Source organism: Pseudoliparis swirei, chromosome 4 (genome assembly GCF_029220125.1).
Source record: "Pseudoliparis swirei isolate HS2019 ecotype Mariana Trench chromosome 4, NWPU_hadal_v1, whole genome shotgun sequence".
In the NCBI taxonomy this organism is placed as follows: Eukaryota; Metazoa; Chordata; class Actinopteri; order Perciformes; family Liparidae; genus Pseudoliparis; species Pseudoliparis swirei.
Window position 1 is genome coordinate 8731809 of NC_079391.1, and position 17884 is coordinate 8749692.

At 39.6% G+C, this 17884-nt stretch overlaps 1 protein-coding gene across 1 annotated transcript in view; it reads left to right on the forward strand.

The window, feature by feature from the left end:
• LOC130192607 (CUB and sushi domain-containing protein 1-like) overlaps positions 1–17884 on the forward strand; it is a 269833-nt gene that overhangs the window by 122989 nt on the left and 128960 nt on the right. The window contains exons 6-7 of the mRNA XM_056412699.1: positions 8685–8797; positions 9585–9662. Of these exons, the coding sequence (XP_056268674.1) occupies positions 8685–8797; positions 9585–9662 (191 nt within the window). The remainder of the gene's footprint in view (positions 1–8684; positions 8798–9584; positions 9663–17884) is intronic.

A 17884-nucleotide genomic window follows, 5' to 3' on the forward strand; every position in this document is an offset into this window, starting at 1 on the left:
TTATTTATACCCAAATCCTACCAAACTGACTCCAGATCAGCACGTACACGCCGACACATCCGCGCAGTGCCTTCGATCTCCGCGACCTTGTCCGTCACCATGGAAACATTGTCACGTGACATCTAAGCGCTTTGGTGCTCGTGACGTCACGGAGCCCCGGACCAGAGTCTGTAAGTAGAAGTGATTTCCAGCAAAGCAGCAGGGATTTGTGAATCTCACAGGAGCGGTGGGCGATAGGCGGTTCAGAATCGCCTACACGGGAGGAGCGATTCATAGGCGAGTATGATTATGAATCGCCGACCTCCCCAACGGGGTGGGACGGTTTGGCGAGAATCACCTCGTGTGATTACTCCTACACCCCATCCCGGGGTGGGTTTGGTTCTGTGGGATTCACAAATGGGGCCCTTTTAACCCCTTAGTTTAGTTTATTTTAGTTTAGTTTATTTTAGTTTATTTTAGTTTAGTTTAGTTTATTTCGATCAGCAAAATATACAACAATCAGAATTCAACAAAAGAAGAAAGTGGCTGACCGAAAGGGTCGAGGCTGAAGCTATCTAGCTTATAAGTGCCCTAACCTATGATTTCTCAAAAAAACTTTTTTCAAAGAACCATATATATATATATATTAGTGCTGTGAAAAATAACGCGTTAACGCGTTATGATTAAATTACAGGATTAATTAGGTAAATTTTTTTAACGCATTTAACGCATGTGCAGAATGAGCTTCCAATACGTCTGTTGTTGGTCGTCTCTACAGCAGCATGTCATTCTGTCTCTATACGTGTCGCGTTAACACGACTCCGAACTCCGTCTCTCGCGCGCGCCGCAGAGCTCCGATGCCGGCGCCTGACGAAAAAAAGTCACTTGCCCCCCCCCCCCAATCATGAAGGAGTTATGCTTAGGACACCAACATGGTTAGCAGCGGTACTGGACATGGACTTTAAAAGCAGTGTATATGGTTTGGCACGGGCATATTTTGAGTTCTGATATTGGGCTGGTTTTTGGGCTGGTTTAATTGGCCATTGGACTGGTTTTGTCACACAGACCTGGCAACCCTGCGGCGCTCACGAGCCCCCCCTCTCCCTCCCCCCGCCGCGCTCCTCCCTCCTCCACTTCCTCCTCCGCGCAGGTTTCCTCGCGCCACCAAACGGGTGCGCCTCCTTCTCCTCTGACCCGCAGCACCAGACACACAGGTCATGACGGTGTTTGTCCCCTGACGTTGTTTTGTGATCAACCACAACATTAGCGCTGCTGAAAACATGACGTCACAACTGGTCCGACGTTTCCTAAAATTTTTTTTTTACTGTGATTTCAAAGCCTCGTCCAGCTGTTTACTGACGTTAGTTATGTTTAGAGAATAGAGAGAGGGAGAGAGAGAGAGAGAGAGAGAGAGAGAGAGAGAGAGAGAGAGAGAGAGAGAGAGAGAGAGAGAGAAAGAGAAAGAGAGAGAGAGAGAGGAGAGAGAGAGAGAGAGAGAATTCTTATTCCGTTCTATTTAACAGGGGCTAGTCTAGGATTTGCGTGGCCAGACTGAAAAAAAATCATAAGGCCTCTCTTGTTCAGAGGGCCGGGCCAAATGTGGAGGCGGGCCGTATCCGGCCTGCGGGCCGGAGTTTGAGGACCACTGCTCTTGGCTGTTGATGTCTATCAATATCGCTCATTTTGAAAATGACGTCAGAGGGCAATACGGATCTGTATCAGACCAGCGAGGAGGGCAATACGTGGCTGGCATGACGACCATTAGCCAATCAGAACGCTTGTACTGTTGTTGCTATATAACAATTCATCTTTATTCATAAAGAAAATGTAAGCTAGTGGTCTGATGCTGCCAGAGGAAACGCAGGTCGAGGATGTATTGCATCATCAGTGTATTGCTGCTAATGCTTCAACTCTGTCAGAATTTTTTTTTAGCATTGGGTGCCCTTTTTTTTGGTTTGAGCATCTGCCCCCCAAAATGTCTGTGCACGTGCCTGACTACTAATAATAACATTTGTGCTTTCTGTTTTGTTGTTACAGCTGATATCTTCAAATATGAATTTAAAGTGATGACTTAATCAGTTTAATTATGTTTACAGCTGATATTTCTTGCTTTCTTCTCCTGTCTACAACCTAACCTCTACCCTTCCACCCGTCCACCCTTTTGTCCTTCTTTCCTTTTTCTCTGCACTCTCAAGACTCCCTGCGGCTATCCCTTCTTCTCTCTTTCTCTCTCCCCTGTATGTCCTTCTTACCTCTTTTCTCTCAGTCCATCAAAACATAAGACACAGCATTGCTTCAAGGCCAATGGTGCTCTGTCATTTTCTTCAACTGAATGACTTAATACAAGGCCATTATATCCAAGGACCACGACCAACAGTAATTATCTGATTTTGTTCTTCATTGCTTACTACATTATTCATATTGATTTCAACCCAGTTGCCGGGAATGAAAACTCAATAATTTGCTGCAATGTCTCAGTGAAGGAGTTTTAATAAGTTTGTGATCCTGATTTAAAAAGACTGATGGAATCTCTGAATTTGCACATGAAATGAATCCTTTCCTATCCCACTTCTAACTGAATGAGCAACCCTCATTGGCAATTATGTCTTAAATTGAGTCACAGGGTCACTTACTTGACACAATGTGGAAACTACCCGCATGTTCATGAACTGTCCTCCTTCCTTAAAACATGACACCTGCAGAAGTGCGGTCTTACATTCACTCACTTGAATTTTTAACCGATTTTCCACAAATGTAGCCGTCCTGACAGAAAGTTGGTAGCAATGGTCATGATCCCTTGAGAATGAATCTTAATGACTTTGGTGATCCTCTAACTTTTCCTTTATTGACACAAACAGGTTGACATTGGTGGGTGGCAGTGAAATGTTTTGACAATTTTGGATGAATTGCAATGAAATCTGGGAGGCACATTCATGTCTCTTTCAGACTGAATTGTAATACGGTCTTTCAATCCAAAACTATCATCATTAACATTTGAATTTGCCCAAAACTTTATTTTACCAAATATCTGCTAAGCTAACAATCCTATCAGCCTTATCTGTACGTTGCACATGTTAGCATGCTAACATGCTAAACTAAGGCGATGGTGTTAGCTTTCAGTTCTGTGCCACTTTCAACCAAAGGTCACCAATTATTTTGAACAAAGAAATAAGTAGTTGTTATACAGACTACAGGCCAGTAAACATGCAATTTTATGGAAGGGTTATAGCAAAGGGAGACTGGAAGAAGTTTACTATCCATTTACACTGGATTTTTATTTTCTTCTCTTTTCTATTACCTCTGCCTTTTCTCTTTTTTGCTATCATGGTTCTCTCTCTCTCTCTCAAAAACACATACACAGTTTCTTTTTTTAATTACTTTATTGGCTGAGATATAAATAGTTGTAGCACAGTCATTTCTATTCAGTCATCCATTTTATATTTGCTTAGCCAGGTCATTTTCTAGTCACTTAACCAAAGCACAACCTGAGTCATTGATTGGAAACAGCATAAGAAGAGCAGCCCAGATGTTACGTTTGTGGGAAGATCTTCAATCTTTTTATGAGGGATCCGGAGTGACAATTAGGGTCACGGGAGAGATTTAGCCACTCTTGCCGGTCCGGGTACTCCTTAATCCGGATTTGGGTCACAGGGGCAGCAGAACCAGCAGGCTGACCCAGACTTTCCCTCTCACCTGCAACACTTTCCAGCTCATTCTGGGGGATCCCGAGGCGTTCCCAGGCCAGCCGGGAGATATAGTCCCTCCAGCGTGTCCTGGGTCTTCCCCCGGGTTTTCCACCCATTTGGACGTGCCTGGAAAACCTCTAATGGGAGACGTCCAGGAGGCATCCGAATTAGATGCCCGAACCACCTCAGCTGATTGTGGTCGGCTCCAAGTTTCCTAAACCTTTTTGCCCAGTGGAAGTTGTTCAACTTCATGGAACAAGTAAATAACTACTGAATGGTTTCAGCCAGGAAGCTTCTGATTATTATTCAAAGCCAATGATACTAAACTTCTCCAAGGGAATCACAGATGACGGTCTGATCAACCCATAAGGACATCATTGGCAAACATCTGACCCCTTATCAGAGTCCACTGCCTCGCTTGAAGAAACTTCATGGCTGTGACACCTCATACTTCTGCAGCAACTCCCACATAAATCTGCAGAACATTATCTCAAGCATTTTACCAAACCCCAAAACACATGACGAAAATATTAGCAAGTCCAACAACTTGAAGTGGGTATCATGCTGATCCATTTCTCCAAGATATTAAATGAAATTGCTCATAAATGTGTGATTTAACAATCAGTCAGTGTCACGACGCTATTAGAGTGGACCCAATAGCACGACTCAGACAGGAGTAACAAAGATTACTGTCTTTGGTTGGAAACAGGCTGGGTCAAAACCGGGAGATCAGTCAAAGAAGCAAACAAGTCCAAAAAGGGGCGTGGCAGAGAATCAGAGGTCAGGGCAGGCAGGCAGGGTCAGAACAGGCAGGTCAGGAATATACTCTAATAACACTGGAGAACTTGGCACGAAAACACAAGACAAACTGGCAGAGGACAAGTGGAAGTGAGGGAGCTAAATAGTGAGGGACTAATGAGGGGATGCTCTGCAGGTGAGAAGGGCGTGAGGACCAGGTGAAGGGAATGAGGGACTAACGAGGTGATCAGAGGCAGGTGAGGGGAGTTGGACTGACGAGATGGTGTGACAGGATGAAAACAACTATTACAAAAAGGAAGGCGTGGAGCTAAACTGTTACAGTCAGGATATATTTCATAGCATCCTAACATCTGTACGCGTTCCCTGGAAGGTTTTAGTTTTGCAATTCACTGATCATTACTAACATTTGTGAATGGCCCTTTCTGCCAATTCAAAGTGCAACAGGCCTGCAGCATCTGTGGATGAACCTCATCCATCCTCAGTGCCTAGCGCCTCTTTCTTTTATTTGCCCTCTCCTCATGTCCCTCTGTTACATCTCCTTTCACTCCTCCCTTTAAATCCCTTTTCTCTGAGCCATATCCGCTGCTCCACCTCCTTTTTTCATCTCTCCCCACTCCTCTTTTATAACCACCAGTCCCTCTCTTCGCCTCTTTTCTCCACTTTGAAACACCTCTCTTGTCCTGTTATTACATTTACATTTTAAATTATGTTCACTGGCGCTGCTGTGTGTGTGTGTGCATTGCTTGTGTGTGTGTGTGTGTGTTTCCGTTTGAATGCGTGGGCATGTTATGAGATTAAAAGTACCAGTGTACCAGGGTTTTGCACTAAGCTCTTGGAATAAACAGTTATCTGTTGTGGATAATGCGCTTTTCCAACTTTTTTGACTTGTTTCCAATCATCATTTATTTTACTGTGCCTCTTTGTCATTTTGTAGTTGCTCACATTGTGACGCAGTGGAACACACTTAACAAATAAAGTATTGCCAGCACCCAGAGAGTAGAAAGTTATATCTGGTTCTTTGTGACGTTCATGTACCACCAGCAAACGTGTGGTCTAATTATAGAGAGGTGCACAAAAATACCAGCTCCCTTTTTCTCTGCTCCCCCTTTCCTCTGCGTTTTGAGACTTGTCCTCTCTTTTCCGATTGTCTACTCCTCTCATGTCTGTCAAACCTCGCCTCTCTCATCATATACACCTTCCTCTTTGTTTTATTCTCCTGTGAGTTCTTTCTTTATGTGAAACTTTCAATTCCATTCTCTGTTCTCCATCCCCACCTTTTTCCAGTCACTGCTTTTTTCATTTATCTCTATCTATTGCAACCTTGTGTTTGTGTTGTCGAAACCTCATTTAGACATGCCGCTTTGCCTCCCCTTCCCTAAATGTCCAGCTCTCCTTGCGACTTGGCTCCCTCCCTCTCTCTCTCTGTTCCTTTTAGTGAATTTCCTTTTCTCACCTCCTCTGCCATCTTCTTCATCCATCAGCGTCTGTTTGCTCACGTGTTTTTTTCCTCTGTCCTCTTTCTTTTCTGCTTTCTTTCACCTTGTAAATTCCCCTTAGTGTCACATTTCTGCTTTTGGTCCCATAACCTGCTTCACTGGTTACTGAGCAGCGTGTCTCCTCTGCTCTGTTCCGCTTCATGGATATTATTTTTCACTAACTTAGGCCGTCTTCTTTGAAATGTTGAGCACTTTCTCCTCTTCTCTTCCCATTTTTGTCCTTCTTTCTTTTCCTTTCAGTTCAGTCTCAATACTCTTGCCTCTCTTCTCCTCCTCCTCTCTGACCTCTTGTCTCTCCTTCATTCCAATGTCATACAGCTGGCCAGTCCCCATGAATAATTGAAGAGATTCAGCATACCTCTCTTTTTTTTAATCTGTTTCTCTCTGTATTTTTCAGACTTCCCTATTTTGTTGTCCTTTTGAACACTGTATGACTTATTAAACTCATTTGTCAATTTGCTGTCCTCAACCCTTAATTACCTTTCCTGAAAAAGGGCTGCTTTTCAGCGAGCTCTCTGTATATTTGTTAAAGCTGTGAAGATTGATTTATTACCCCTTTCTTGCCATTACTATCTATCTGAACACAATTATTAAGATCGGTCAGACCATAGCACTACACTTTTATATTTTAAATGCAATTCAACATTTTCTGCAGCATTTCTTTATGGGAAAATATACCAGGATTGGTTCCAGTGTTGTCACAGTATTGTGCTGAGTAGCTCTCATATGGGTTTCGTTAAGTTATATTCTCTCTCAGTATTTCTGGAAGATATTGATGAAAAACTTTTTTTCTATTGCTAATCAAGTTTTTTTTCAAAAAACAATTGTGTGCCTTGAAGTAATGATATCAAGGGACACAGATTTGTCTTTAGAATCATCAAATATTGATTCTCCATGTGTAGTTGTCATTCATTTTTACATAACTTCAATATGAAAAAATACTAATGTCATGAAGTGCTCTGTCATTGACTTACACTTCAGTGAAATGTATTCAGTTTTGCTCTCAACTTTTATTTAAATTGAGATTAAACCTCAGGCAAAACAGAAAATCCCATGAAGCTGTTTCACCATATGACCCCTTATTTATTTATAACAAAAAATCACAAACATAACCATGGTAAAAGTGCACTGGAACTTGTGTTCTTACTTAACTAAAAAGCTTCATAATATAATATTTATTTGGTGTGATTATAGATGCAATTGTCCTTACAAACAATAAATGGTGGAGAACATAGAATATATCGAGTGCATTATCTTGATGTGGGAACAGCGGGTATGGGTAGAGCAGGGTCCTCCTTTAAACATTTTTGCACTCAATTAAGTCCTTTTTCAAGGACTCTTCATATAGTTTTTTAAACACTCAGATTTAGTTTCGCCCCTTTTCCTTATTTGTGTTTCTCCCTCTCTACTCAGTCTACCTGTGGCGTTATTGAAGGGTTACAGTTACAGTAGCTCTTGTTGCTCTCGGGAGGATGGTGGAACATTGGCTTCCAGGCAGTCTCTTACATCATTTCCTTTTTGGTCTCAGTACACCATTTTCCCACCATTTTCCCGCAAAAAATATTTCTTTACCACTTGGTTGTCGCTCCGAATAGATTGTGAGAGCAGCTAAAGCTGATGTAGGACTCACCATAGGCGACCAACTCATCGTCTCAGTGGTGACGGTTTAAAAAAGTGTTTTTGAAGATCTAAACTTTGCCGACTTTCTAATACTTGACTATGTGCTCTTCAATATGTCTTTCTGTTGCTTTCCAATCAATCCACGAATAGACATATGAGTGCATTTTCTGCCAAACAAAGATTTTGTTGAATATTCCTAGAGTTAAATACACTTGGGAGAGCGTGGTAGTTGTAACGTACCCAGTACAAGTGCAGTGCTCTGCTTCTGGTCAGCGCTGATCATGATGAAGAGAGGATATCACTCATTTCATTCCCTGGTCCACATTTTCCAAGCCTGTGGAACAAATTGCCTTTCAGCTAAAAAATCTATTTGAATTACAGCCAGCCTTTGCTCCTCGGAGGACAATGCAAAGTGACATTAATATCATACTTTGAACTCTCTTTGAAAGTTCTGCTTCACAGGGATTTTTTATTTAGGAACCTGAATCGGATGAAGTAATTTATATCATGGAGTTATTCACACTTGTATGTTCTTCATTGTATTCCTGTTTTTTTTTGTGATGGGGGATTTCACAACAATGGTTGGTCGCTCTGCAGTCTATTATGCTTTTATCTGCAATTACATGGCAGTATGTTGAAGCACAACAATTGTATTTTTGTTCGTGATGTTTTTCAACCTCAAATGTAAATACAGTATGTAAGCTTACATGCATGAACCTTTTTTTTTTTACTGTAGCCGAAAGTTCTTACAATGTTCGTCTCTGGAACATGACATAATCTCTCTATCAGTGTGATATTTACCAGCTATGTAATATACACAATACTATTATAATGCACTATACAACAGTAGAGAGGGTGCGTGCTGTGGATCTGCCATAACAAGAGCTTGAGTTGCGTTAGAAAACTTTTCTTTCCCATGTGCGTTGTCGTCTCTGCTGAATTTTCTTAAGTATGGTATACATGTTAAAGAACAACAAGTCAGTGCACTTAAACTCTTATTTAGAAGGGCTGACATAGTCTTGATATAATAGTTGATACATGGGATGAATATTTTGTTTTGTCATATTGTCTCTTTGGCTACATTCTTCTACGACGTCTTTTTTTGTTGTGTTTAAAAATATATATTTTATTTGCTTACCTCCAGGCTGACTGGTACCACCCTGCCCTCACCGGTGATATCAAATAAGAACTGGCTTCGGATACATTTCACCTCAGATAGCAACCATCGGAGAAAAGGATTCAGCGCTCAGTACCAAGGTATATCACTCTCTTTCAGTCTTATTACTCATCTGCTCTCTGCCTCCCTTGTTCACACATATTTACAACTAATCCACATATGTAAAAACAAGATAGCATTGGGCATACATGTGAAAAAGCAATGATTGGGGACAGAAGTCTGAAACCACCTGACTTGACTTTCTGTACCTTTGGTGTCATCTCATTGACTAGTTGGATTGCCCTTTTAGCATATTATGGTGCATATTAGTTTCCATGTGGCGGCTCAGATTTAATTGGCTGCTTTCAAAGTAAAACATGGCCGTCCAAGACTTGTATATTTTTTTGCGTGTCTAAATTCCTGTCTGTCTCCATCTCTTATACTATTCATGTTATGCTGCTTTTTTCTTCCTCAGTCTCGTGTATGTGTGTGTGTGTGTGTGTGTGTGTGTGTGTGTGTGTGTGTGTGTGTGTGTGTGAGAGAGAGATAGAGTTTTTTGTTATCCTCTGCAATGGTGACGATAATATAGATGGAATCCATGCTGAAGCTTCTCCAATGCTTTGCTCTTCTCTCTCTTGTCCCTTCTTCCCTGTGTCTTTTAATGTCTTCACCCTTTCCCCTGTTCTAGTGTTCAGTTTCTGCCGCTGTTGCATTTGGTGTAGGTCCATTATTGGAAGGCGAGTGTGAAACACGTAATTAATTGCAGAGAAATCGCTGATGTGTACTGAACGGCAATGCTGAAAATAATAAGCATTGCAATTTGTACAGTCATTTAAGTTTAATCACAAAATATTTATAATTAAACTCCATCTCCTCTCCGTTCTGCAGTGAAAAAAGCAATAGAGTTGAAGTCCAGAGGGGTGAAGATGATGCCCAGTAAAGACTCCAGTCACAAAAATGCTGTCTGTAAGTAAACTACCGTCTTCTGTTTGTGTGTGACTGTCATTCAGGAAGCTCTTTTTCAACCAATGTTTGGTCTCACTCACTTACACAAGGACAAACAGCCTGCTTCCTTCCTTGATGTGGCAAGAGCAGTAATGTCATCTATTGTTCATTGGTGTTTCCATCTAGGAGACACTCATTAGTACCACACTCTTCTTTTCTGTTTTCTTGTCATATTTCATTTAAAGGGTCAGAGGTCCATATGAAATGAGTTCTAGAAATAAAAGGAAATATATATATTTGAGAGAGAGAGAGAGAGAGAAACACCAAGTATTTGCAAAGACATTTTACTTTTCCAGGAACAACAGTCAAGTTTTGACCTGCTTGAACTATTCTATCAATTTAGTTTGTTTAAACACCGTACAATGATGCAAACAACCCCTTCTTTTTATGATTACTTCTTAGTAATTACTCTAGAACAAGCTGAAAGTGCGACAGTGTACTATTCATTCTTTTTTTAGTGGTGTCAGCCCCCTTGTACAACCATCATGTTTGAAACAAAGTCATACTCCTTTATGTTGTTGCTTTGTTGGTTAAGAACTTTTCAAAGCTTTTCTTTGTCACACACAGTGAACTTCCCTCTGTTTATGTCATGATGACTATCTACATCTACAATCCATAATAAAGTCACTGCAGCATAATCTTTATACTCTAACCTTTTGAATATAAAGTAGAGTCTAGCGGTTTGTTGTTGTGATTCTTTATGGCTAATGCTGGAAATGCACCGACAACATCTTATTTGTTCCTTCTGGAGGTGTAGCCAACAATCCATAAATTGACAGTGTCGTCTACATCGGGTGAAGTCACTTCTGAGACATACTGTTAGCCAGTAGTGAAATGCAGTGTGCAACATTTTATTATATTCGTGGCAATAGTTGACGGATGAATGGATTAAATAATACTGCACGGCTGGAGGCTTCTAAGATGCCGATAACAAAGAACACTTTTTACAGAGGCAGAAGGTCACAATGGACTATAACATTGAAAAGCATCTCTACTGCTATGAAGCTGAAAATACATAACAGATTGAACATTATCCACAAGCCCCACTGACCTCAAATTTGGGGGATGTGGTGTTTAGGGGAGAGCAGGAAGATAATGAAAAAAATAATAGAATAATGTTTTCTCTCAAATTAAACATCACAACGTAAGCTACAATAATCAGTGAGCCATTTTAAAATGCTCCAAACACAACTCACACAATAGTAAAAAAAGAACTCAATTTCATGATGTTTATAATTTGCCCAAAGCCAATTTGCCGGCCAGTTTTCCGGGCCTAGCGACCCGCAGCTACTTCTGCAACTTTTTAAAGTTGTTCTGTGTGCCATCTTCATTTAATCTCAACCAGTAACATATAGGCTGATATTTACACATCTGGAGTATTCTCACGTGTGTTTACTTTTATTCCAACACAAATAATATTCAAATAGCCCTTGTGGTAGAGGAGATACACCCTTTTTTAGTTTGGGTCTGTTTTTTCCGAGCGGAAGCCTAAAAAGAAGCTGGGGTTAAAAGGGATTGTGCATTAGGAGGAGTGTTACTATTACTTTGCACATTATTGCTGTTGAAGCTGACCTGGGTCGTCCAGCTCTGCTGTTTCATTTGTGCTCGCCATAGTGCGACTGGCTGGCACCCCAATCTGCTCATTGTGCTGACCTCAGCGCGTGCTTCTTGCAGTCTAGCTGATATAAGTGTCCGAGTGGAAATGGTGCTTGTGGACTTTGGTTTCACATTAAAGTATGTGCATCAATCTACATACACAATAATATATGGGTTGAAAGATATACTGTGGCGGTCGCTTAATAAGTCTGTGTGTGGGGAAAACACTGAAATCCTAGTGGACATTAATGACAACACATGTCTACTTGTTAGTGTTTATTTCAGTTTCTGTTTTGCGAGAGTATTTTCCATTATTCTCTCCTGTGCATCATATCCTCCGTGTCATTTCATTGAGAATTACAGGAAGTAGGTTTTGTTGTGCCTCTCACCCCAACAGTTTGAATACAAAGCAGTGACTATACATTAAAGGTAATAATGAGATTAATTTAGCAATTTGAGGCTGTAATTTGCATGCTATAAATAATTTCCCATCTTTCTTGGTACCGTGAAAATACCATTAGACAACGAAGGCAAAAAGGTGAATACATTTCTTTCTGAAGTGATGAACAGGATTGACATTGCCACATGCACCGGAATAACATATTTGATTGATTATCAAGGTCCAGAAGATGTTTTATTTTGAAAAATTACTGTACATCCTTCTGTGCTCCTGTGCCTCGTGACACATATCAAGACGCTCGTCTCGGTCACGTGGTACGTTACCCCAAAAATTAACAAGCTAGCCAACATTTGTAAAAAACAAACGTCTTTGGAGAGCCTATTTGGAAAAGGGAAAAAGGCCCAAATGAGGAGACAGAAGAAGAAGAGCAGACGACTTTCAAGAAAAAGAAAGCTGCATTTTTAAAAGACACTGTCAGGAGTGCTACTTAAAATATGGGTGTAACTTTAATGCTGCAGGTGATTCCCACGCGCTCGCTCTGCATAATATGTGGCGATAATTCAGCGTAATGGTGAGTTTTATTTTGTATGTACTTTATATTTGTTTTTTTGTGCCGTCCGTATCGTTTTATTTCGTCACATTTATACCCCACACCTTGACGTCAGGTCCATGAAAATATTGTTTTACACGAAATCGGTCCGTGGCGCAAAATAGGTTTGAGGTCGCTGCCAGTTCAAAACTGCGTGCATGTGATCCGGCATCCGCGGAGACTCGGTCACTTGAGCCGCCGCTTGAAATGTAATGCGCCTCTATTCCTGGTGTTACGGTACGGGGGCTTGCGTGGCCCAACAGCACGGAGATAGAACCATATTTAAGTAATGATGTGTCCAATACAACTATATTTTGGACATTGTAAATAACTCAATGAAAGGTTTATTGTTTTGTGTTGATTGCCTGTTTTTGTATCTGCCTTATTGTTCTTGATGTATGCCTTTTTATATTGTATCGTTTAAATTATTTATAGACGTTTTAATGTACGTCCTCTTTATAGTTAAATCGCACTTTTATTTTAAGTTAAAATGCAAATTTGACAGTACGGCTACGGATGGACAGATGTGCATTTTATACGAAGTTTAATAGTTTTAATGGACAAGTATGAGGCTAACGCTCTACGGTGGTGATTGTTTACGAGTTCTAATTCATGTTTATTCACCTAAAGAGAGAAAATTCAGGAGTTTCACCAGCAGTAATTTCTTCACGCCAATTTATAGACGGGGATCCATTACAGACATTATATGACAATATTATAATAACATAAAAAGTTACACTTCTGTAAATTTTATATTTGAAAGTCAGCTTCAATGAAATGATGATATTCATAAGTTCCCAATAGTAGAACTGTTATTTAACCCTCCTGTTACCTTTACATTTACTAACATATTTTACCCTCTGGGTCAATTTGACCCCAGCAATTAAAACCTCCAGAAAATTATTAGAATTAATATTGTTTCCCAAGTTTAAGTATGAGGTACTTTATGTTTGTTTGTTGACTACCTAAATAGCCCTTTAAATATATATAAAAGTTGATATTTCTTATATGTTTGACACAGTGAAAAACAGCCTGGGGTCAAATTGACCCCAAGGTACACCGACATTAAACATTGAATGGGGTCAAATTGACCCTAAAGGTAACAGGAGGGTTAAGCAGAACCTTAAAAGGTTATAACCGTTCTACTATTGGGAACTTATGAATATCATCATTTCAGTGCATTAGTGTAACTTGTTATTAGAATATTATTAAAAACAAAAGCAAAGCTTTGTCAGAAAAGGTCTCCAGATGATTACCATTGGTTTGCTAATGCTGGCAACTAAAGTGCACAGTAGGTGTCAATTTAGTATTTCATTTTGGAATTCTGGCCATGAAAAGAAACCTCAAGTGGTCGTGTTTCAGCATTTAAGTATTTACTCAGTTTCAGCTTTGGGACATCTTCCCACCTTATGAACCATCTTTGCTAGCTACTGATACTCTACATCAAATCTATCACTTGTTATTGAACATTTCACCTAAGTTGCAGCTAATGGGAATCAGAAATAAACGTAAACAATATGTCGACCATGAGGCAATTAAACAATTGAAGGATAAATGGGATGAATATTCCTCCAAATGACAGACACATTTCTATGCAGCTTCCAGATGCCCTTAAAACAGAATCCGGATCATGTGACAAAGGCTTAATTGTCACGGAAGCCCGAGCTCATACCTCATCCATTCCTTTGGGTTTAGCTTCATAATAAACCTCTCATCAATAATTCTGCTGATTTACACGCTCAGCCAAGCATGTGCTGGCGCAATTAACATTGCTGTGTGTGTGATCGTGACGAAGACATTTTGTGTGCTTGTGTGCTTCTTCAAGTGTTGTGGCAATTAAGATTAAAACTCTCTGTATATTAGTGTGCACATGCGTAATGTGAGGAGTTCCTGTGGTAAATCAGTTTATTATATTTATCAATGATGTGGTTCAGACATCACACACACTTTCTTTTTATTCTTGCTGACACAAACTAAGCTTGCACACACAGATACACACGCATACCGAAGCACACTCATACACACATTTGTTTCCGTGTAAAAACATCGCCTGAAGTCAGTCTGCTGTGTCCAAAGCTGTATTACATTTGCTTGTTACAATTTCTAATCAGAGGGGTCTGTGGCGGTTTCTATCAGGCTGACATCTAAATGTATTAACAATATTTATAATATAGTCTTGGAAATGTGATGTTCTACATGTTTCTTAATTGCATATTAATTTGAAAGGCAAATATCTTAACTCCGTAAGCTCTAAGCAGTGAAGCTCATCTGCAAAAACTCAGCCACGTAATCTTATGTCTTGTTGTCCATATCTTGTTGCACGTTACCCCGTGTGGATTTTATCACGGTGTTAAGTAAAATCACGGTCACCAATGGTCCATATGCGCTGAAAGAATATCAGAAGTGGCGGTCCCCTTGTAAAATGATCGCTGCCCTGAAAAAAAAACGAGCTTTGTTATCTGTTATCACGACGCCGGGCCAAAGAATGATGATAATGGCCATTAACTGTGTAGTCCAGGGCTCCCTAAAGCTTCTGAAGCCCTGGACCTAAATGAGAAATTTAGTTTCTCACCATGGGACCCATGCTCATTAAAACATAGCATTTTTATCATGGGGACCAGAACTGAGTAAATGTGGGTCGAAGGCTCAGGGAGGTTACCGCAATCATGTAGTTCAGTTAGTCCGTCAGGATGGGAACCTGATCATTAAAACATAATAAAGTATAGCCAAGGTCCACTTTTGGTCCCAAACCAGTCTTTGAACAACACTTCTTTACATTATATGACTCCCAGTGGTAATATTATAGCTGTATTCCAGACAATTGTGTAATATATAATCATTACAAAGAACCAGAGACTGATGATAATGAGTTTTACCTGTCTAGAGAATGGAGTGCTTATGAATCATAATCTAAAAGACTGTCTGTAGCCGCCTCCAGCCTATAGTGAAGCAGTCTAATGGACACACACGAGAATACGTTTCAATCAGTTTGAGAACGGCATGTTTATAGATAATTCTCACACTTACTATTGATTAGAATATTACGCGTTCCTGAAGATAGATAGACGGACGGATAAAGACATGAATAAAGATCGGATAGACAGACGGAGAGATGGTTAGGTATCCAAAAGATACACCAATGATTAAAAGACAAATATGAGAGTGATAAAAGGGTTCAAATGAAAGCAGCCCATGCTGCAGTTGTCCTCTCAGCTGCAACATTAGCTTACTGCTCATGATGAGTCATAATTATAGAGAGGCAGAACGATTGTGTTTAAGGAGTTTCACTCCCTAGACATTGACCTAGAACTGTAATGAGTCATTATACTGAGTGTAGTTCATAATCAGTGTTTTCTACAGGATTCTCGGGCAAGGTAGTTCTGTCGTAAAATGAAAGCGATGCGGCCACTTGAGCCATTGAAACCACACAAAGGTTTCATCAGCACAGCTGAATACATCTGGGTAAACCTCACAGCACTGCAGACTGTAACCATCAGAATATTATTTTACACTTATGTCATTACACATGGCTTTGAGTCGGACAAATACATGTATTTATGTGGATAAATGGCGGAGGCTCAACTAATGATGCTGGGAAGATGGCAGAGAGAGAGAGAGCAAGAGAGAGAGAGAGAAACACATGTATTTCCTCATCCAGCAGGCATCTGGAGAGCACCTCGAAGGCTCTTACCTGAAACCCATGTCAGCTGATCACACAAACATGCACGTGCACACGCACACGGTCACACACACAATACTCTCCCACGCTCTTACCGCCTTTCTCTTTGCATTGACTCTTTGACCTGACCACGGTTTCTGTTGTTATGGTTTATCTGTCTGTTGTTATGCCAGTGGTTTTTTTCTCCAGTTCCCTGAGCCAGTGGTTTATAACCCTTTTCCTTAGGAACGTCAATGATGAACATATTCAATATGGTTTTATAAGTTTAACCTGGTTTCTAAGACTCTATCAAAGAACATTTTGTTTTTAACTCTGAATCTAAAAGTGTTGCTACGACGACAGCTCCCAGTGACACCATACTGCTCAATGCAGCAGACTATTTCAACAATGGAGACAATAGTAGATAGACAATTGTGCGATATTTCCTGCGCGCTTATGGAACAGTCTCCACGTCTGGACTCTTATAAGACCTTTTTATTCAGGAAGGCGTTTTTGACTGTTAAATCACGGCCAGCTATTTTATTTTCTATAATATTTTTATTTTTATTATCTACTGGCTCGGTAGCACTCTGAGATTCTTTTTGGATGAAAAGTGCTTTACAAATATAATGCATAATTATTCTTATTTATTACTCAAGCATTAATGTGAGGCATTTTTATTGGAGTTAAAGTTAACCCTTGTGTTGCCTTCGGGTCATTTTGACCCGATTCAATATTTAATAATGAAATTATTCTATAACAATAGAAAATAAGTATAACATTATTTCACAACCATTTGACAATATAGTAAGTGTGTTGTAATACGGACTATATTATTTTTAAAAGGAATAAATGAAAGGAAAATTGTCATATTTTTCTTTTCTTTTATTCACACTAGAAATACAGATATACCCTATTCACATTTAAACTTAAAATACATGCATTCTTAATTAATTAATTGAAATGAAATTGATAGGTTTCTAGTTTGGAAATTACTCATGTGTCACACCTTGAGTATTTATGAAGGCCTACTTTATTTATTTATGATGTACTAATCTGGCTTTGTTTAGGGCTAATGATGATGGCAGCAGTCACATAATCTCTTTATGCTTGTGGGCATGACGCATACTGTTGTAATACCAGTTTGTCAGTGGGCTTATTTTATTAAATTCATATCTAATAAGAAAATAACAGAAATCCAATGAATAAATCATAAGTGAACCAAAAAAAGTGTAAAAATGAAATAAAACACAGAAATGTTTATTTAACACCACGCCCTCTGAGCAGCTAATGGAGTCGTTTCATGCAATCGCGGACTTTACAAAATGATACATGAAGATAATCTTTTTTTAGAATTTTGGTGATGGCATTAGCCCACTGGTAAAAAACAACAACACTCACTCAGATTAGCACTATACATATTATTGTACATAATAAGTAACTACATGTGTCAAATGAATGTTGGAATTAAACAAGTATAGCATTTTCCTCTGAAATTTACTGGTGTAGAAGTATAAAATTAAATAACAGTAAAAAACAGATAATGTTACATCCCATTACTGCAGCAGCCACCAAGTCTTTATGTTTGTTTCCAAGGAATTCATATTTTTCAGACAGTTCATAGAGATATTACTTATTCTAAGTTCATAGTGAATAGTTGAAGATGGGAGGATCCGAGTCATTTAATGAGTTTAAACCCTGCTAATGGAGTGAGTGGGTGGCCGATGCCAAGAGTCTATAATACATCAGAAATGTCAAACCTATATGTGTGCATCAATGAGAAGATGAAGCACTTTTTTTTCAAATTTCTTAAAAGTTGACTTTTAGGTATGAAAGGTTTGCTGACGACATGGAAATGATATTATGCATCATGAGCTTGTGTTTACGCGTCTAATATCTTTTAAGTGCAAATATGGGATTAAGTCGGTTTGAGGATTTTT